General features: G+C 47.2%; 1 protein-coding gene across 2 annotated transcripts in view; it reads left to right on the forward strand.

The window, feature by feature from the left end:
* Nucleotides 1-2,596: 2,596 nt before the first annotated feature.
* Nucleotides 2,597-21,332, forward strand: part of MAP2K4 (mitogen-activated protein kinase kinase 4) — a 75,426-nt gene continuing 56,690 nt past the window's right edge. The window contains exons 1-2 of one of the 2 annotated variants that reach the window (XM_029927645.1): nt 2,597-2,664; nt 16,085-16,259. In XM_029927645.1, coding sequence (XP_029783505.1) covers nt 16,221-16,259 — 39 coding nt within the window. In that variant the 5' untranslated portion in view covers nt 2,597-2,664; nt 16,085-16,220. Of the gene's footprint in view, nt 2,665-4,264; nt 4,351-16,084; nt 16,260-21,332 lie in introns of those variants that run through there. The other variant, XM_029927644.1, reaches the window with a different exon arrangement.

The following is a 21,332-nucleotide window of genomic DNA, read 5'->3' on the forward strand; positions in this document are numbered from 1 at the left end:
TGTTTCTCTCCTGACCTAGGGGCTGCCGAAGTCACAGAGAAGTGTTCCTCCATAGTCAGTCTGGGGGGTTGAATGGATGTAGGAAGAGGGCTTAGGTTATAGGGTACCTGATAGAGACCAGGCGGTGCCTCAGAGCTTTCTGAACAACTGGCTTGATAGCGGTCAGAAACCAGAGCAACCCTGTTCACGTTCTGCTACACATGCAACCAGCGGCTGTTGAAGGCCAGCCGTCTGCTGGATGCCGCAGTGGGCGCTGGGTAGTCCATGCTGAGAAGAGGAGAGGCTTTTGCTCCTTCATGAAGCTTAGGGTGTAGGTGTGACACAACTGCGTGCGTGTGTGTGTGTGTGTGTACACAGTTATCAATCGTATACATGCTATTGAAGGAGAAGGACTAGCTGATGGCATATGAGGGCTTGATTTAGAACGGGGATGAACGAGTTGTCAATGAAGGCCTCTGAGCCTGTGCAGGTTCCTACTAGGTTTGGGGAAGGGGCTGCTGTGAGTGTTCCAAGGGCAGGGAATAGCGTGTATTTGAAGAGCCAGCGTATTGAGGTGGGACAGGTTCAGCCTTTCAGGGAACCGGAGAGATGCCACTTTGATCAGAAAACGAGAAGGAGAAGTGGATTTAAGGTTGGAGAGAGAGTCATGGGCCCGATCCCATGGGGCCTTGTAGGTAACCGCTTGGCATGGCATTCAAAGGGACGTGGGGCTGGGGAGGGGGCGGGGAGGGTGCCGGGGTGACTCAGTCATTTAAGATGCAGACTCTTTTTTTTTTTTTTTTAACTTTTATAGTTTATTTACTTTTGAGACAGTGAGAGACAGAACACAAGCGGGGGAGGGGCAGAGAGAGAGAAAGACACAGAATCCGAAGCAAGCTCCAGGCTCTCTGAGCTGTCAGCACAGAGCCTGATGCGGGGCCTGAACCCACAAACTGTGAGATCATGACCTGAGCTGAAGTCAGATGCTTAACCGACTGAGCCACCCAGGCGCCCCAAGTAGCACTCTTGATTTCGGCTCAGGTCATGATCTTGCGTTTCATGAGATCGAGCCCCACAACGGGCTCTACACTGACAGTGCAAGGAGCCTGCTTCTAATTCCCTCGCTTCTTCTCCCGCTGCTTTTTCCCTTCTTGTACTAGCTCGCTCTCAAAATACATACACTTAGAAAAATAAAAATACAAAAGGAGTGGGCAGTGAGGAAGCAGGTGAGCGGCACCACCTGACTTACATCTCGGTGCCACCAGCCTGGCTGCGTCCGTGTGCGGCATATATTGGAGAGAGGTAAGAAAGGAGGCCACGAGTCCTCGTGAGGCTGTGGGAGCCTCGCTGTGACCCGATGGGTGACGATGATGTTAGGTTGGTGACAGTGACATAGAGGGGAATGGAGATCCCAGAGGAATTTTGAAGGAAGCACTAACAAAAACGAGTAACAGTTTGAATGTAGGTGGTAAAGAGGAGAAGCCGTCCCTGGTGACTCCCAGAATTGTGAATTGAATGATGCGTTCAGTTGCCATTGCTGGGATGGGGACCGCTGGCGGTGGGGCACCTTGGGGGGAGGGCACAGAAGAGCAGGAGTTCAACGTGAGGTCCGTCAGATTTGAGATGCCCGTGAAATATCCTGTTAGACCAAGGGGGCAAATACAGCACACACTGTGCTGTGGAAAATGTAAGTCTGGTACCTGGAGGAGACGGGGTAGATGGGAGACTGAAGGTTGCCAGCTGTCAGCATGTCGATGCTGACGTCTGGGGAGAGCGTGGATGCTGAGGAGAGAATCGGACCCAGGGCTGAGCCCCCAGGGAATGTAACACGCCCAGGTAGGATAGCAGAGGAGCGACAGGCAGAGAAAACAAAGACACATGAGAGGTAGGCGGCAGATCCCGGGACGGGATGTCGCAGGGACCCAGCTTTTCCCCAGGGGCAGCTGGGAGGGTTCTGGGAAGCCCTGTCTAACGTTCTGAGAGTCCTGTCGAGGTGGCCGTCTCGATGCCTCCTCCCGTCGTCCACTTGTGAGGATGCTGATTGCTTTCATGCTGGCGGGGAAAGGGTGGAGACTGGGGCCCGGACAGGGAGGGCATCTTAGGAAATCGCGTAACCTGTTGGTTTAGCTAAGGCGGCTCTCTTAACTTTTCTCTATATGAAACACAGCCCAGAGAAGCTGTGCTAACGGTAAACTCTGGGTCCAGCTCGGGAATATGCCGCCTCTCACAACCGGATGCAAACACGAATGTCGTCTTGCACGCTCTGATGTTACTCTTTTCCTTAGTGGTAGACCATTGCTTTCTCCTCCCTAAATCAGGACTGCTTCAGAGCACTGCAGATTTATGTCATCAGTATCTCCTGCTCCCTGCGCGTGAATGCCAGAATTTGAAAATTTGTATTTGGAGTGTTTGAGAAATCCTTTTGGATTTCTTTCTTTCTTTCTTTCTTTTTTTTTTTTTTTTTTTTCCAATTCTTCCCTTTGCCTCATCTTAAATCTTAGCAAAGATACTCATTTTGTTAGTAGTGGCAGGAAGCAGGCAGTTTCCATGGCAACTGACAGACCGGGTTTACTGTGGAAATTTCCGGAATTAACAGAGCTGCATTGCAGAAGGATGCATAAAGCAGTATTCATCTAGCGGTCCCCACAGTCCGGACGCAGAGGAAGAGTTGCAGTGATGTGCAGGGTATGTGTTCTACTTATTTTCCCGTCTTAGGAGGATTGCTAGTTTTATATATACATATATATATGTGCCAGGAGAGCATAAAGCAGTTTGAGGTATTCTAGAATATGCCGGCTTGATAAATCAAGGCTGCTTATAGGGGGAAAGGAGGAATCAACAATTTGGAGAGAAAGGCATGTTTGATAACATTGGGAGGAAATCAGGAGTGAGATAAATGAAGGAGAAGGATGTGATCCTGAAAGAAGAGGAGAAAACACACTTGAAGCCTAATTAGATAATAGAAGGTTCTGGGCACAAGGAGGTGTTTATTTACCGAAGGAAAATCTGTAGGCACTGGCACGGTTGGGAAGTCACGTTCTCATGCCCAGCAAGAAGAGGTGTGTTCAGGTCATTAGCCGTCACTTGCTGAAGCACACGTAGCTAGGAAGATGCCCGAGGCATCGAGGTCTGCTGCCTCCGTGGTGTGCTTATTTACCTACGTGGCGAGAGAATCAGGGACGGGTTGTCCGACCCCTAATTCCACTGCCTGTTGATTTGCGAGGTGTGTGTGTGGGGTGGGGGGGGTGAGGATTAAAAAAGAGCCTGAAATGTATCTTGAGCTTAAATTTTGAAAATAAAACTCTAAGGTTTGGGTCCATCATTGAAGTTTCTTATCTTCCAGAGAATATTTATAAATTTGAAAGAGGAAGGATATGAAAAATGAACAGATATGATAGAGATCATTTACAGGATGGGTCTCGTTTAGATCCTGTTGTATGCAAACTACAGCTCAGGAGCCAAACATGGCCCACTGCTAGTTTTTATAAATAAAGTTTTGTTGGAACATAGCCACGCCCATTTGGTCACATAGTTGCTACGGAGAGTGGCTGGCAATGCCTAAAATTTTTATCTGTTTCTTTACAGAGAAAGCTTGGCGGCTCGTGGTTTAAAGATGGTGTGGTGGATTCCTCCGGTCGCTGTTAACAAATTGTCACAGAATCGGTAGCTTAACACAACAGAAAGTTATTCTATTGCAGTTTGGGAGGCCAGAAATCTGACGTCCGGGTGTTGGCAAGGCGATGCTTCTCCTACAGGCTTTGAAGAGGATCCTTCCTTCCCTCTTCCAGCTCTGGCACCTCATGGCATTCCTTGGGCTGTGGTAGCAGGACTCTGGTCGCCTCTGTCCTTGCTTCGTTTTCTCCCCATGTCGCACTGCATCTCTGTCGTCTTTTCCGTCTCTTATAAGGACACTTGCCGGTATATTTAGGCCCCATCCAACTCCAGGATGACCTTTTCTCAAGATCCTTATCTTAATGATATCTGTCAAGATAAGGTCACCTCTGAGGTTCCAAATGGACAAATCTGTTTGGGGGCCCCGTTGAGCCGAGTGCATGTGGTATTGGAGAACCAGGTTGTGGCTTCTCAGACCATGTTTTATGCTAAGAGTAGCTAGCTCCTTGGGGCGCCCGGCTGGCTCAGTCGGAAGAGCATGAGATTCGTAGTAATCTTGGGGCCATGAGTTCAAGCCCCACATTGGGTGTAGAGATTACATAAGTAAAAATATAACTAGCTCCTGGCAAGTGTCCTTTGGAAACCTGTGGGGCATACGCTATGTGATAGACGTGACCTGCTGGAGAGGATGTTACATCCACTCTTCAAGAACAGAGTGGTGGAGACACAGTTAAAATCACAGCAGACAGTCTCTGTGACGTAAGTGGACGGAGCCGGGTAGAGATGGTCTTAGAATATCTGGGAGAAAAAGTACTACCATGTTTGCGGGAAGCTGATGAAGGGCAGAGGGTCTAATGCCTCATACTGGTCCCTCCTCGGTTCCCGCCCCCGAAAAACAGTGGACTTGGCATTTTAGTGAAAGACAGTTGGCCCCCAAGAACCAGAGCTTCGAGGAATTAGAGCCCTGTCCAGGGCCTGGCCGTGGGAGTACGCGTGTGCCTCAAAACGGGCAGACTTGGTGAGCGGGCGGAGGTGCGGCAGCGGGTACCCCAGCGGACAGAGCTGTGAGCCGGCCGCCGGAGCCTGGTGGGCGGAGACAGGGGGCTCCAGCCTGCGCGCCCGAGCTGCGGGCAAAACCCTCCCCGTTCCGTCACTTGACAGACGCCGGCCTGTTGCCTGGATCCTCACCTGTGCCCCTTAAAAGGCCACCTCGGAGTTAGCCTCTATGGAGGTAATTATCGGAAGAGTTGAAGCACAAATGGTTAGACGTGGGTCTACGTTAGGGTTCACTAGAAAGAAGCAGTACCAAACCAGCCTAATATACTTTAAAGAAAATGTTGCTGGGCCCATACATCAGGAATTTGCTATGGACTGGGTATTTCTTTTCTTTCTTTTTTTTATATTTAATTACAAAGATTTTTTAATGTTTATTTTAGAGAGAGAGAGACAGAGACAGAGACAGAGTGAGCAGGAGAGGGGCAGAGAGAGGGGGAGACACAGAATCTGAAGTAGGTTCCAGCCTCCAAGCTGTCAGCACAGAGCTCAGCACTGGGCTTGAACCCATAAACTGCAAGATCATGACCTGAGCCAAAGTCGGACGCTTAACTGACTGAGCCCCCCAGGCCCCCCGGACTGGGTGTTTCTTGATTTCAGCATACATGGGTGCCGAGGAGGAACACTAGGCCCAATCCAGGATTTCCAGGCAGGGTTTCCTGAAGGACAGGACCGAATGACATCCTTGCTTCCCTCCTGATTCTGTTGGTCAGTGACTGTGTGCATCTGGAACCCAAATGGAGACCCCCGGATCTGGGGGCAGGAGTGTTTGCTTCTTGTTTCCTTTCACTGACTATTTTGTGCATTAACTGGCACACATGTTGAGTTGTGTGCTTTGGGTTCTCTTCACAGAAAGATCCAGAGTCAACGGTTACCTTTCAGTTTTTCTGTGGGCATGTAGAGCACACATAAGGAAGTAGAATGAGTTAAGGTCTAAAGCCTAGACGGCTATTAAATTAAACTGGTTTGATCATAATTCCTACAAGCTAAAATGTTAGGTAAGCAATGTGAGAGGTTAAAAAGTACCCTCTATTTCAAGTAGGTATATTATATAAAATAGCCTGTGTTCCTAAGTGTGTCTCTTGTTAAAACGTATCCCCATAAAATCTTTTTTTCCTCATTGACTTGTTTGGATAACCGCCCCCCCCCGCCCCAGAATAATAAAAGGGGGCTTGAGAATGTTTCATAGTTTTTTAAAAATAAATATTCTTATTTATTTTTGAGAGAGAGAGAGAGACAGCATGAACAGGGGAGGGTCAAAGAGAGAGGAAGACCTAGAATCTGAAGCAGGTTGCAGGCTCTGAGCTGTCAGCACAGAGCCCACCGTGGGGCTCGAACCCACCAACCATGAGATCATGACCTGAGCCGAAGTCAGATGCTTAACCAACTGAGCCCCCCAGGTGCCCGAGAATGTTTCATAGTGTAAAAGACTGTTCATATAGCTAGCAACAGGTTATGAGTGAAAGAGAATGAAGTCTCTCGCTCCATACTTGCTTCAGGAAGTAACGTTCTGACTTTGTAAAAGCAATTGCAGATTTGTAGGGCAAAACGAAATGTAGGAGCAGCAGCATCCGCTAAGCTATTTATGAAGAAGCAAGTATGGGCATGTGAAACCCAGAAAGTTAAGACAGTTCTCCATGGGACCTCTCTCTAGGAATAGAGAAGAGAGGGTTTCTCTTTCAGCATTCCTGCAGATGGCAGGAGGAAATGTCACCTCTTAGAGACCATGAGTTTCAGAGACTGAGTCTGTCCCCTCTTTTCATGCCCCCTCCCCCTGCCCCTGACTGGCAGGTACCAGAAAATAACTGGGGAGGGGTGGGAGGAGGGAGGCCAGATGGATGCAGGTGCGTGTTATCTGGACAGTGTGGACACAGAGAGGGATGGTGGTAGCGAAACAGACGGAGGATTGTAGTTGCTGCTGTCAGCTGAAGAGTACGGAACTCGAGAACAAGGGCATCGGGCGAGCATTTGCCTTTGGAGCAGTGCGACCCTGATTGGTGAGACCCTGAGCTCTGGGCCTCGAGCTCCAGGCAGGGTCTGAACTATGGACACGTGACGGGCAGGCCCCTTTCCCACTAGGAGAGCGAGGCTCCAAGACAGTCTCGTTCTCATGAGTTTTGTCTCGGCGTAGTTGACCTCTAACCCACAGTACCTAGTTCAGCTGTGCAGTCTGGTAAGTTTTGACGTGCGCACACCCTGTGCAAGCCCCGCTCCAGGCGGGTTAGTGGACATACCCCCCTCGAGTGACCTCCTGACCTGTTCTGTCTAGACGTCGGTTTGTTCTGTTGTGTGGATCCCACGTCCGTCTAACGTGTTCCGTCTGCCCTTCGGTTTCTCGAACACACACCACATAGCCGTGAACACGGTCCCTGTGTGCTCATCCTGGCGTCTTCGCCATTTCGGACTCCGTTAGAATAGACTGATTTTCCTCTTCATTTTGGGTCATGTTATTTTGCTTCTCTGCGTCCTGGGCGAGTTTTATATTTTAATTGTAGGCCAGATGTTGGGTGCTGGGTGTTTTTGCGTTCCTATGAGTCTTTTTGAGCTTTCTTCTTTGGTTAAGTTACTCGGAAATAGTTGGATCCTGTTGAGTCTTGCATTTTAGCTGCGGTGGATGTTCTCAGTACTGCTCCAGCCTGGGCACTGTCCCCTCTCATCCTCTGGTGGGGAGTTCTTTGTCCAGGTGGGTAGAGGGTCTTTCTAGGAGTGTGCTGACCAAGGAGGGCTCCTTGCCCATCTGTGGGATTCTATCGGTGCAGCTCTCTTATCCCGGCGCTCAGCTTCTTAGACTCTTGTCACCTTGGTCTCCTCGGACACCCAGATCCATGTTCTCAACACCAGGACGCCTCCCGGATGTGCCTAGACCCCCGTGACCTTTTGTCCCTTTGCACTCAAGGACCCCCCCCCCCCCCCACACACACACAGGAAGCTGGGGACAGCCGTAGCCTCACCTCGTGTGTTTCCTGCCTCGGTGCTCACTGCCCTATGTTGCCTGATGTCCAGTGTCTTCAGGACCATCTCAGATTTTGTCTGGTTTTTAACTTGTTTCAGGTGTGAGAGTAAGTCTGCTCGACGCTCCGCAGGGGCCCAAGCACGGAGGGCCACACGCACCCTGCTTGTGACGTGGGAGCGGGGACTCTGGAACTGGGGAGCAGTCTCTTCATGACTTTGAGAAAGAGCATCTCTGAATGTGGTATTCTGCAGCATTCTTAATAGAGTAGAAGGCATCATGGTGTTTATAAAAAAGGATCGGCAAAATTTTAAAGTTTATTTTTGAGAGAGAGCGAGAGAGAGCGTGAGCACCAGTGGGAGAGGGGCAGAGGGAGAGGGAAAGCAGGAAAATCCCAAGCAGGCTCCACACTGTCAGCACAGAGCCAAGTGCGGGCCTCAAGCCCGCGAACTGTGACAGAGTGAAACAGAAGAGTCTACTTGAGAGCATGCACATTTCCGGATCTTTTACAGGTGCAAACACATCACTAGAATGAGGAGGTACACAACGCCCCGTCGTAAATATTTACAGTGCAGGACGAGGAGTCGATCGCTCTGTTGGTAACATATAAGAACTCTTAGCAGAAGCAGCAGCAGGACAGAGCCCGGGCAGGAGGGCCCAGGGGTGTTCTCTCGGGCACTTAACCAAGGAGGAGACACGTGTTCACCACAGGGCAAAAAATGTCCAACTCTAAGAGTAAGAAACCAAAATGCAGCTTAAAAAAGTGACCTCACCCCAATCACCTTTCAGATTGGTGCGAGGGAAGAGGGCGCTGTGGACGGGGCTCCGCGGACACACACTGCGGACTCAGCCGTGCAGCCTGGCTGTGACCATGTGGACCAGGTCGTGGCTTGTAGGGTCCGAAACTCACCTATGTGCAGAGCCCTGGGCAGCTTTGTCAGATGCTTCCGATAGAAATAAAGCTTTTCCCAGTGTCCGTCTGATGAATGCTCTGGAGCATTATGTCACAGTTTTTGTTTTTTGGGGGCAATCTGTAGGATGTTAGAAATTTACAAATCAGTCTGGGTCGGTGGAAGGATGATGGCGAAAGCGGTGGTGATTCTTGTTCAGTGAGTAGTAGAAGCACAAAACGCTCGTTTCAGTCCAGAGGATCGGCGCTCAGAGAGCGTTCACTGAAGGGCTTCCGTGCGAACACGTGGGCTCAAAAGTGACAGCTTCAGATTTTCATGTAACAAGATATGCCCCTTATTTCAAGAAATAATGTTCTTACATCTCATTGCATGTAAATAGGGTCTGTACTGCGTGGATTCCTTCTACTCATAATTTTGCATGTTTTGTAAAAAACAAACACACATATTTTCATTATTTGTGCTGCCCACAGTATGTGTCAGGTGTGCGTGGGTGTGCGTGTGTGCGCGTGTGCCCTGGAGATGGAACTGCTAGTCTCTGGGAACAGGGATGATTCGGGCTGTACGCTATGAGCGATACCAGACGTTAGGACTTTATTCAGGGAGGTGTTTGTGGCTGGTTTGTAACTGGTCTGTGGACCCAGCGCCATTTAGCATCGTAGGCCCTCAGCCACGAAGTGCTCCCCGCCTCTGCACCACTGCCAGATGCGGGGCACCTCCTCCCATGGCCCTCGCCGGGAAATGCGTATCGTAGGGGCTGCACTAACCACAAGTAAGTCAGTCTGCGTGTCAGCAGCAGCAGTGGTGAGGACAGACAGCGGCTTCAGGAAGACAGTTTATTTCTCTTTCTGGAGATGCAGTCTGGAGACAGGGAGGCGCAGCCTTGGTGAAATGGCTTCACAGTCATCAGAGTCTAGAGAGCTTTAATGTTCTTCTCCCTCATTCTCGGCACATGGTTTCCATTCTCAAGGGCCTTGAGGGCGGCTGGAGCTCCAGGCATCACCAGTATTCCAGGCAGCAGAATGAGAAGGGGTAGAAAGAAAGGGAAAAAAACCCCAAAACCCACGACCTCCCTTCTGGCTGAGCCAACTCCTTTTATTTATTTATTTATTTTTGAGAGAGAGAGTGCACACACAAGCACACGTGTGTGCAAGCGGGGTGGGGGCGCAGAGAGAGAGAGAGAGAGAGAGAAAGAGAGAGAGAGCGGAGACAGTATCTGAAGCAGGCTGTCAGCACAGAGCCCGATGTGGGGCTTGAACTCATGAACTTTGAGATCAGGACCTGAGCCTCAGTCAGACACTTAATCGACGGAGCCACTCAGGCGCCCCAGGTCGGCTCCTTTTAAATACTGCATTCGTCTTCCTGCCTCTAACCACAAGGAAGTTTGCCTTCTTCCTCTGCTTGGGCCATCATAACAAAATCCTACAGTCTGGGTGGCCGCAACCGCGGAAGTTTATTGCCAGCAGTTTTAGAGGCCAGGAAGATCAAGGTGCTGACGAGGTAGCTTTCCTTCTGAGGATTCTTCCCTTGACCTGTCAGTGGCTGCCATCTTGCTACATGACCTCTTCTTTGCCTCTTCTTTGTGCAAGTGTGAGGGTGGGGCAGAGACCGGCTCCACTGGGGTCCTTCTTAGAAGGACACTAGTCCTCTCCGATCAGGGCTCCCCTCTTAATGACGTCATGTAACCGTAGTCATCTCCTTAGAGGCCCTGTCTCCAATACAGTCCCCTGGGGCTAGGGCTTTGGCGTGGATTTTGGCGGGAGATGGCGGAGGGGCACTGTTGATTCCATAGAAGTTGGGAAGTGTAGCGTCTTCATTGCATATATTGTTTCCCGAATAAAGAAGACCTTATGAAGAAGCGGGGAACAGGTGTGGGCTTGCAGCTGGCGGAAGTGACCGTGGGAGCTGGGGGTCCATTTCCTCGTGCAGGTCATCAGATGCTTGAAGTCGGAATCCTGTGGAGTATTCACTGAAGGCAGCTAAGGATACTCTGTATGATGTTATCCATAGAGAACTGGGAAAATGAGAGAGATCTGGAAGTTATTGCTGATAAAACACAGCCCTGATTCTCAAGGAAGTGACCTCCCGAGAGGCCAGGAAACCTTTCTTCTCCTTAGGAGTGCAGCTAAAGGCAATTTTTCATTGCTGCTGGTTTTTACTTTTCCCCAGTCTTCTCCGTGAGTGTGGTTTTTACTATTTGTATGTGTATATATATATACATATAATATATATATATATTTTTTTCTCTAGGTCTGCTACTTAGGACAGAAATTGTATCTTTAAAAAAATTTTAAAAACAGTTTACACTTTTATTTTTGAGAGAGCGAGCACACAAGCTGGGGAGAAGGGCAGAGGGAGAGCGAGAATCTCAAGCACAGTCCACATTCATTGTGGAGTCTGGTGCGGGGTTCAGTCCCACAACCCTGGGATCCTGACCTGAGCCGAAGTCAAGAGTCAGGCGCTCAACCCACCCAGCCCCCCAGGTACCCCCAGAAATTGTCTTAGGGCAGAAATTGCAGTCAGGAGACTGCACATGATCTCCTTGCTGCCCTTGAGACTCTAGGTGGACTTTTTCCTAGAAGTGGAGTGAACTGGGACTTTGAAGCTGCAGGGATAAAGCAGGTCATCAAAAATGTTTGTATTTTGTACTCCTGAGCACTTGTACACAGGGACCAAAGGCTATTGGTTTTCGGTTAGAGGGTTAGTTGCAAAGCTCTGAAATTCTTTGTGCCTGGAGGCTCTGAGGTCACACGGAAATTGTTTTATTTTCCTTGAACCCTAGGAATCGCATGATTGCATTTTGTTTTATTACTGTCTAATAGTGAAAATGTTTGAAAAGTTTGGTGTTTGGTTTTATAGAAGTCTAGTTAAAAAATGAAAAAGGCTACATTCCCTTTGTATTTGGCACCAATTGAGAGAGATGGTAAGATTTATCTTATCCTTGATAAATGCTTATTTATTTTGAGAGAGAGAGGGAGAGAGCAGGGGAGGGGCACAGAGAGAGGGAGAGAGAGAGATTTTCGAGCAGGCTCCTTACTGTCAGCACAGAGCCCAATGGGCTTGATCTCATGAACTGTGAGATCGTGACCTGAGCAGAAATCAAGAGCTGGGCGCGTAACTGACGGAGTCCCTCAGGCACCCATGCCCGTCTCTTTCTTGACAAAATCAGAAATGTAGCTCTGCATTTGAGGCCAGGGTAGCTTGCTAACTCCTCTTCCTGGCCTCACGTAGTTAGGCTTCCCCATCCGGTGAGTGGCAGTCTCTCATGAGGCATGACCGAGGGACAGCCAGAGCGCAGGTCCTCTCCTTGTAGGAAGGCTGCTTTCAAAAGAGAGAAATTGTCCGGAGCGTGTTCAGTTTCTTCGTCCATGTTCGCTGGTCAGTCCATAAGGGCTCAGGTGAGAGACCAGACCCCTCTCCAGGGAAGGGTGAAGCTTCGTAGGGAATAAATGTTTCCTTAAACGAATAGGAGAGGTGAGCCCTAAAATCCGATTTTTTTTCCTTCAGTAATGCATATAGCATCCCTTTGCAAAGCCAGGGAATGTAGTCTTTGGAATAGGAGGAACATGAAGATATAACCAGAGGGGGCAGCACCCAATTGGTTCAAATTAATTAGCGAGTCTGGTAGGAAGATGCAGCATGTCCATGAATTGATTTTTTTCAAATTTGATTCAAATCCATTAATATTATTGATCAATTAAAAAATTTTTTTTGTTTTATTTATTTTTTTGAGAGAGAGACAGACAGACAGTGCAAGCAGGGGAGGGGCAGAGAGAGAAGAGCAGACAGGCTCCAGGCTCTGAGTTAACGATAAGCACAGAACCCAACGCGGGGCTCGAACCCACGAACCGTGAGATCATGACCTGAGCCAAAGTCAGACACTCGATTGACTGAGCCACCCAGGTGCCCCATTTTTTTAGGTTTTAATCCTTCGTGTTGGTATCTGTAGATATCCCCAAAGTTTATTATTACCAGTAAAATTCTACTCCCCTTTATATGGGAGGCAATGTTTTATGGTGACATCAGTTTTTCTAAACAGTTTACTTGGTGTTAATATCTATCCCCAAGTGCATACTGTTTCACATACTGTGTTCAAGAGGTGTACCCTTTAAATCTGATGTGTGATCTGTAGGCATTAAAAAAGTTTAAGTGTATAGGTAACTTTTTAAGTGGAATGTGTATCATTTGATAGTCTAATTACAGGTCTTCTTACAGCAAAAACTATTGAAACTTGTTTTCATATTGAAGACCTCTAGATCCAGAGGGGAATGTTACTGATTTTCTTTGGGACTTTCCTGTGTAAGTGGTCAGATAAGGGGCTGGGATCATGTTCCTGTATGAGATTTTGGTTAATTTGAGATTTGGAACCTCCATCCCTTGCCTGTTTCTTGAGTAGAGTCCAGCAGAGGGAATGGGTAAGATGTCTGAGTTACGAATCGCTCACATGTGGAGCACCTAACATACATTTTAGATGGATGAGTATAAAAGTAAATAAAAGGTCGTAGGCTGAACTTAGTTACTGATGAGGTGGGGGGAGGCGTTGGGCATCACTTACAGACTTGTGGAGTTGAGCTGAACTTAATTTTCAGGCAAGCAATTAATAACGAAATGACTAGGGATTTCTGTTACATCTAGTAGAAGCAACACTTCAATCTTGATTTGTCTCAAGCTAGAAAATGGCAGCAAGGGTTTTGGGCACTTGGTACAGTTGCCTCAGTGATCGACTGCTCTAATGTGAGGGTAAAGGGTCAGGTCAAGCTTCCAGGGGTGGTAACTGCAGCGCTGGCTCTCTGTCCAGTCCTTCTTTGGAAGCCGCAGGGGTCGCACTAACACTTAAAGCAGTAGCCGTGATTTGGATTTAGTTTTGCTGGAAAGGTCGCGAGTGCCGGTAGGAGGGCAGAGTCCATGAACACGACTTCACGATGGCCCAACCGTAGCATATGTTTCTGTGGTTTTCACTACTTTCCAGTCCAAATGAGAAAATGGGCTGGGGGTGATGGCCACATTAGGCCCTCCGTCTTTTGTGTTCGCAGCTTTATTGCGATATAATTCACATCCCACGGAATTCACCCTTTATTCTGTACAGTTCAGTTGCTTTTCCTATAATCAGAGCTGTGTGTCTGTCACCTTGAACAGTTTCTGAACGTCTACATTAGCCCAAGAAGATAACCTGCACCCCTTAGGCGTTACTCTGTTCCCTTAAAAAAAAAAAAAAAAGACCTTCTCCAGAAACCACATAGCAGGCTCCACTAAACTAAATTATTAGAAAAGCTAGTCCCAAATTCTGAAATTTGATCTTTAAATAGATAATATTACAACTTGCCATTCCGTGATTTATGTAGAAATGAAATACTCATTTCATTTCTCAGGAACACTAGCAACCTGTGCTCTGTCACACAATGTATTCATGACAATGGCATCCTTTGCCATATTCTCTTGGTTGGAACCAAGTCGTGGGTCCCGTCCACACTCAGAGAGAGCAGCTCACCCAGCGGCGTGAGCCCCAGGGATGTACAGATCATGGAGGTCACCTTTGAGCCTGTCTGCCTTGTCCTGTAAATGAGTGAATAATTTAAAAAAACCTCGGTTCCAATTCACATGTAATTTTAACTGTTTTTCAGCTACTGTCAGCGGTTGGCCAGCGCCGTAGATTTCACCAGTGATTACACTGGGCCATAGAAATGGTGCTTACTTCCCAGTGATCAGAGAACAATAATCATTACAAATGAGCCTTCTTTTTCTTTCTTTCCTTTTTTTTTTTTTTAACGCTTATTGGTTTATTTTGAGAGAGAGGGAGAGTGTGTGCATGCAGGGTAGGGGCAGAGAGAGGGGGAGTGCATGCATGTAGGGGAGGGACAGAGAGAGAGAGGGAGAGAGAATCCCAAGCAGGCTCTGCGCCATCTGCACAGAACCCAACGTGGGGCTCAGTCTCATGAACCGTGAGATCATGACCTGAGCCGAAATCAAGACTTGGACGCTTAACAGACTGAGCCACCCAGGCACGCCACAAATTAACGTTCTTCATGTTAGGATATTTCTACAGCATGAAAAAGATCACGAGGTTTGGTTGGTGAAAATATGTTGTAAACAAGAAAAGAGTTTGCATGAATAAAAGCTGGTATCATGACTTATTATGATCTGGGAATCTGGCATTGGGAATGAATGTTCACTAAGGGGTTATTTAGACAATTGTATTAGTGTTTGAACTATAGCCTTGAAGCACGCTAATTATGAATATGAGTGTATATGGTAATTCTGGGGAAGTGATTTTTAAAATTCTGAATATTTTGAGAACCTTAAAAGTAGCCTTAGAAACCAGTTCTAGTAACCTGAGAAAACATTTCTGAATTTTGGAAGAAATAGAAGAAATAACCAAGCCTGTCAACTTTTCTTGCTTGTATTACCAGATGAGATTTTAAAGAGAGTCTGACCATTTCATGTGAAATTGAAAAACATGTCAGTGATATTCAAGAATCTTCTTCTTACACATTGCACTTCCCGGCTTGATACGGTTCATTCCTGTATTGGTGTGTGGGGCAGGGGGTCAGTGGAGGAGAAGGAGACACAAATGAGGTGGTTTTCAATTTTCATTTTGGATTTGCTTTTTTACAAAGCATGGTTATAAGGTCATACTTTGATCTCCTGGTTGGAGTTTTGGAGATGGTTTTTGAATTTAATGGAAATCTGTAACGAGTGAGCCCTTTTGTCTACCCTTTTGCCCCTGAATCATTCATTGTCACCTCATTGCCGTATCTGGTGAACAAGGGCTGAGAGGTTCAAGTTTGAACAGTGCACGAGAGTTTCTCTTAGTGCCTGTTGGCTCTTCATTTAATTAATCCCCTACCTCAGCATGGCATAAATAGGAGCAGGGGTTATGTGAGGGGCTGGTCCCAAACTCTGCTAGAATCGCCAGGAGATCTTTAAAAATACTGGGTTTTTTGGACTCCTGCCCTTGGATACTCTGATCTAATTGCTATGAGATGGGAACCTGGGTATCCGGATTTTAGGAATCTCGCCAGGAAATTCTAATGTGCACCAAAGTTTGGGAGTAACTGTGCCACGGATTGAGAGCCTAGAGTACTTAATGTTGGGCAAGGTTGGAGAGGAACTTTCTGGAATTGAGGTCCTGGGAGTCTGCATTTGACAACGCAGTTTTGCAGAAGTTTGAGAAAGATCTCGTATTTGGAAATGAAAACTAGTCTACAGAATTACTTTCTTCAGTCAATAGAACCTTGGTTTTCCGAATCCTTTTAAAGCTGTGATCATTGACTCCCTAAATTTAGGCCTTCCTTAGTGAATTCAGTGTGTACAAAAAGGAAGACGATGCAAAAAAATTAAAAAAAAAAACAAAACAAAGCAACAAAAACAAAAAAAAAACCCAAAAAATTAAAAAAAAACAAAAACAAAACAAAGCAAAAAAAAAAAAAAAGAAAGAAAAAAAACCCTCTGAAAACCTGGAGGTCAGACTGTGTTAGTGACCTAAGAGAGAAATTTTCCCAAGTGATCATCAGTGCTAGTTATCAGAAAAAAAAGTCAAAACCTATTTAAAATGTGGAAAAATTGCTTCCCGATATTTTAACAGAGAGAGGCTGAGAACACACAGCATCGAGTCGTCGGGGAAGCTGAAGATCTCCCCGGAGCAGCACTGGGACTTCACCGCGGAGGACTTGAAAGACCTTGGAGAAATTGGACGAGGAGCATACGGTTCTGTCAACAAAATGGTCCACAAACCAAGTGGGCAAATAATGGCAGTTAAAGTAGGTGATGCCTCCTCATTCTTTTTTGGTGCTTTCAGCCATTAGGTGCAATTTCTTGGTGCGGCAACACTGCTGTTGTTCTGTTCGCGCTTCGTGGGGTGAATACGGGTGTTCGTGAAACCGTTTCTCCAGAGCCCTCGAGGGTGCGTTTTGCGCAGAGGCTGCCCGCCGGCGGTGTGCGTTCCTCCGCTCCGGAAACGCCGAGGGTGTGCAGCGCGCATGTTCGCTGCACTTGTTGGCATGATGCGCTAACGTGTTTCAAACTCCAGGCCCTTCCACTGCCAAGGTGAGTTCAGGCCGGGCGGCCGCACCCCTGGGAGCAGGGCAGGGCTGCTCCGAGCCAGGCGGGGAGCCGGACGAAGAGGCAGCGCACTGGGTTGGGCAAGGTGCGGGGCTAGGGCTAACAGCAGTCTCACTGAAGGTTTCCTGGAAACCACGCACATGCTGTTGCCACTAACCTCAACCTTACTCGGCCCTGACCGGCTCGGCTTCGGTTTGTTTTTGCCATCTCCACCCAGTGCTGCCCTGTTCCCCGGCTCGAAAGCTGTACTTGACATGCGTACCGTGTGATATGCTGTCACATTCTGTCCTCCCTGTGAGTGTCGTGCCACCTGATTCGTTCATTTGCAGAAAACACCAGAAAGGCCCGGAATGGAGATCGGCCCCATAGACTGTACTCGGCAGGCTGATGTTGGTACCTGTAATGAACTGATGGTGTCCATCCGACTCCTGTGGGCCCGTGTGGTTGTAATGTGTCCATTTGTTTGTTGACATGTCTAACAGATATTTGCTGTGTTTAACGTATTACTGGAAAAGGGACAGGGTTGGGGGTGGCGGTTTAAAAAGAAAAAGGCAAAAGGAGATCCGAGTTACAATTCTTACGGGAACCAATAGATGCCTCAGTTCACACACTCGAGAATGAATGGGTTTGCGGACAGTCTCCGCTAATCATCTTCCTGTTGAATCCCCTGTTTGGAGAGTTTGTCAACGTGGCTTGATAGACAAGGGGCCTCAGTGTCATAATTGACTTTTGGGAATGGATTTGTATCGTATTAATAGAAAATGCTCTCTGTGTTGAAGTTTATTGTGAGCAAAATGTTACTCTCAATGTTGTTGCTTCCTTCACTGTCCAGCGTTTCTCTTTGTTGGGTCATATAAAACTAATGAGAAATTCATGATGGGGAAAGTTTTTATGATTCTCTTTATGGTTCCTAACCTCGTTTTTGGTCATTGTTCTTTTACACTGTGATGACAGCTGTGGACCTTTTCCTTAGGATGATACCTATGTACACAAAATTTTGCATATAACCCGTAGATTTCTAAAGACACACAGCCTAAGACCTCTGCCTTGGGTTATCTGTTGAAATTAACTGGTGTTCTTCTTGGAACGTGAAACAATTTCCCCGTATTTATTTTGTGCTGCTGCAATGGAAGATGGAAGTCATTTTATTTAGATTTTTCTCGATGAGTGTTGCTCTGCTCTTCTGTGCTATCTGTGCATGCCATCCGTTTTTACTTGGCTAGGTCTTAAGGGAGAACTAACCTATATAACTAAAGTTCTGAACTTTTCTCCAGATAGTAGGGAAAGAACTTTTATTTTATTTTTTTAAAAATAGTTCATTACCAAGTTGGTTTCCATAGAACACCCAGTGCTCTTTCTCACAAGTACCCCACTCCATGACCATCACCCCCCTACAGCTTCCCCCCTTTCTCTTCAGCCCTCAGTTTGTTCTCAGTATTCAAAAGTCTCTCATGATTAGCCTCACTCCCTCTCCCCAACTCTTTCCCCACCCATTCCCCTTCCCATGGTCTCCTGTTAGGTTTCTCCTGTTAGATCTATGTGTGACAACGTGGTATCTGTCCTTCTCTGCCTGACTTACTTCGCTTAGCATGACTCCCTCTAGGTCCATCCATTTTGCTACAAATGGCCAGATTTCATTCTTACTCATTGCCATGTAGTATTCCATTGTGTATATATACCACATCTTCTTTATCTATTCATCAGTTGATGGACATTTAGGCTCTGGGAAAGAACTTTTAAATAATTATGTCCTGCGTGTTTCAGTCTGCACTCTGTGCGTTTTTACCGTGTTGACCAACATCATAATCTGTTTTAGTAATCTGGATAGACTTTGGCCATGGTCAGTAGGTTTTCAAGGTTAATAAAGAAGATACTTCATTGTGATTTGAAACACACAGATTCAATTTGAATTAAGATTTCTTAATTTGAGAACATTTGAAACTGTGTAATGCTTACTTAAGTTTTGAAGACATTTAAGAGTGAAAATAGGAAGTGTAGTCTGCTGTTTGTTATTTGACTTTATTTTGAGAGCCCCTCAATGCCTTTAAAATCCCAGCTTTGAAGAAATACTTTGAGGTGGTTGTGGGACCTACAGAATTATTTTTTAAAAATATTTTTAAATATTTGTTTTTGAGAGAGAGCGCACGCCTGTGCGAGCATGGGGGAGGGGCAGAGAGAACGGGAGACCGAATCTGAAACAGGCTCCAGGATCTGAGCTGTCAGCATAGAGCCTGACGCGGGGCTCGAACCCATGAAGTGTGAGGTCAGGACCTGAGCTGAAGTCGGATGCTTGACCAACTGAGCCACTCGGGCACCCCACATTTATCACCTTGCATTCTTGGCCAAGCATGTTTGTTTAGTGTGGGGGAGAGATGATACGATGTTATCAACCGGCCTATCAGTGGGGCATGGCATGGGATTCCATGATGCCATAGGATATTGGGAGAGGGTTTTTTCATTGATATACATGAAAATTTGATACCAAGTTTCTGACTGATGTATGCCTTCCACTGTAATTTTTAAATGTGTGTCTTGTTGGCCTCTCTGAAAAAGCTTAGCCTTTCATCAAACCTGAGAGAGTTTATTCCCTTACCACTTAGACACACAGACAAGATGGACAAGGGCAAATACACAGGGGCAATGTGTGATTAAGAAGTTAGATTTGACATTCTGCATGTAGACAGTCTGATTACTTAGCACCCTCTGTGTTTAGCCTTGATATAGGACTACAGAAATTTAAAAGAGTGGGAGACAGTGGTTTGCACTTCTGTGAGTTTTCCGTGGTTGTTGGTAAAATGAGAAATGCACTATACTAGTGTTTTCCTATGCCATGGGGAATATGGAAGGATTACCTAGGTAGATACTAAGCTTATGTTGGAAATAAATTATCCTTAAGACCTATTTGCAGTTGTGTACAAAAGTGGACTGTGGTATAAACCTGATTTTATTATTCCTAATTTTTAATTTTTTTTTAAATTATTTTAAGCCCATTGTGGGGCTTGAACTCATGACCCCAAGATCAAGGGTCACATGTTCTTCCAACTGAACCAACCAGGTATGCCTCTCATTTTCAGTTTTGAGGGGGCCCTTACCCAAGTTTATTTTGACATGCGTATAAGAAATGTCTGAAAAGAAACAGTTATCTCCAAGACATAATCTGAAACTCAGTTAAGATATAATAAATTAGATTCAGCAAGGTCGTATACAGCATATGTAAGAGTTGTACGTCCAACAATTTCTCTTTCTTTTTTGAGGGGAGGGCACGTGTGTGTGTGGGGGGGGTCAGGGGTACAGAGAGGGTGGGGAGAGAGATTCCCAAGCAGCCTCCACGCTGGGCGTGGGGCTCGATCTCATGACAGTGAGATCATGGCCTGAGCCGAAATCAAGACTTGGATTCTTATCCAACTGAGCCACCCAGGCACCCCAGTCGTTTCTTGACCTTTGGCCCGAGGACTGTTCCTCAAGCTGTCCATGGGGTTTGGCATTAGGACCTAAGATGTGGTAAATCTTGACCCTTCAGTTTTAATTGCACACTCTTGGGAATCGGGTCTTCCCTTCTGTGATGGGGAGTGATACAGCTGGTTTGTCTTGTTGCCTGTATGACTAAGTCAGGGGGCTGCCAGGGCGAAGCCGTTGTTGCTGTCAGACCTTCTACCTTTGACTCTGGTTGGGCACTTCAGGCTTCTGTCAGCATCTTCTGCAAATATAATCCCCCGTTTCGCATGCTGATGGAATTACCACCGAATGAATAAAACTAGACATGCACAGACCCCGTCCTCTAAGAGTAACGTGGGTGTCTGGTTAGCTCCCTGCCAGGGTTCACTGTAATGGGGAACCTGTAGATCAAACGTTTGAGGAAGGCATCGACCTCGGCATTAGGTTCTGGGCTACAGTTAGAGAAATCCAGGTCTGGGAGAAACACCCAGCAGAGGCAGGTTCACAGATGATCCGAATCAGCATGTCCAAGCAAATCCAGGACACAGGACTGAAGAGCTAGAAAGAGTTCGGGCCGGTGGGCTGGAATGGAGCAGTGTGACAGCCTCAGGCTGCCCACAGACAGGCTGTGACCTGACCTCGTGCCTCCACCTGACCCTGCCTGCAGTGTGAAGACTATGAGCTTCCCTGTTGTTTCCTGACAGACTCGGATCCATGCGGATTCTGGAAGGACTGCCTCTGTCTGTAGATTTGTAGGCAGGGGGCAGTAGAGAGCGCGGATGAGAGAGAATGTGTGGGAAAGGGATTGACTCCCCTGCAGATGGAAGGAAGTGGCAGTGGCTTGACCCTTGGGTGAAGCTGGCCTCCCCTGGGAGGAAGGAACTGATGGCGAGCAGGTAGGTGGGGACGGGAACGTGTCCTGTCAAAGTTGGCCTGGTTGACACTACGGTGAGCATTCAGTCTTCAACCTGAGACGTCATCTGTGCTACTCAGAAGGCCGGACTGGCTGTCTGAGATCAGTGGTCAGGCCAGACTGAGTTAGCAATGTGACCACGGACCGAAGGGTTTCGGGGCTTTCCCCTTTCTTGGGGATGGGCCTAACTTGGCTTGTTTTTTTCAGGGTTTTTTTTTTCTCTATTCTTCCAACTCTACTGGTGCATCCGTTTCGGTCTTCCTGATCCATCCTAGGCTGGAAAACTGATCTCGATTACTGCTTCTATTTGGTATTTGGATCTTGCCTTCAGTGTTTGATCTACAGTTGAGACCTAGGTTAACCCTCATGCCTGGTGGGAAGGACCAGAGCCTCCCCTGAACCCCCACCTGACCCCATGAGCGGC

Source organism: Suricata suricatta, chromosome 17 (genome assembly GCF_006229205.1).
Source record: "Suricata suricatta isolate VVHF042 chromosome 17, meerkat_22Aug2017_6uvM2_HiC, whole genome shotgun sequence".
NCBI classification, from domain to species: Eukaryota; Metazoa; Chordata; class Mammalia; order Carnivora; family Herpestidae; genus Suricata; species Suricata suricatta.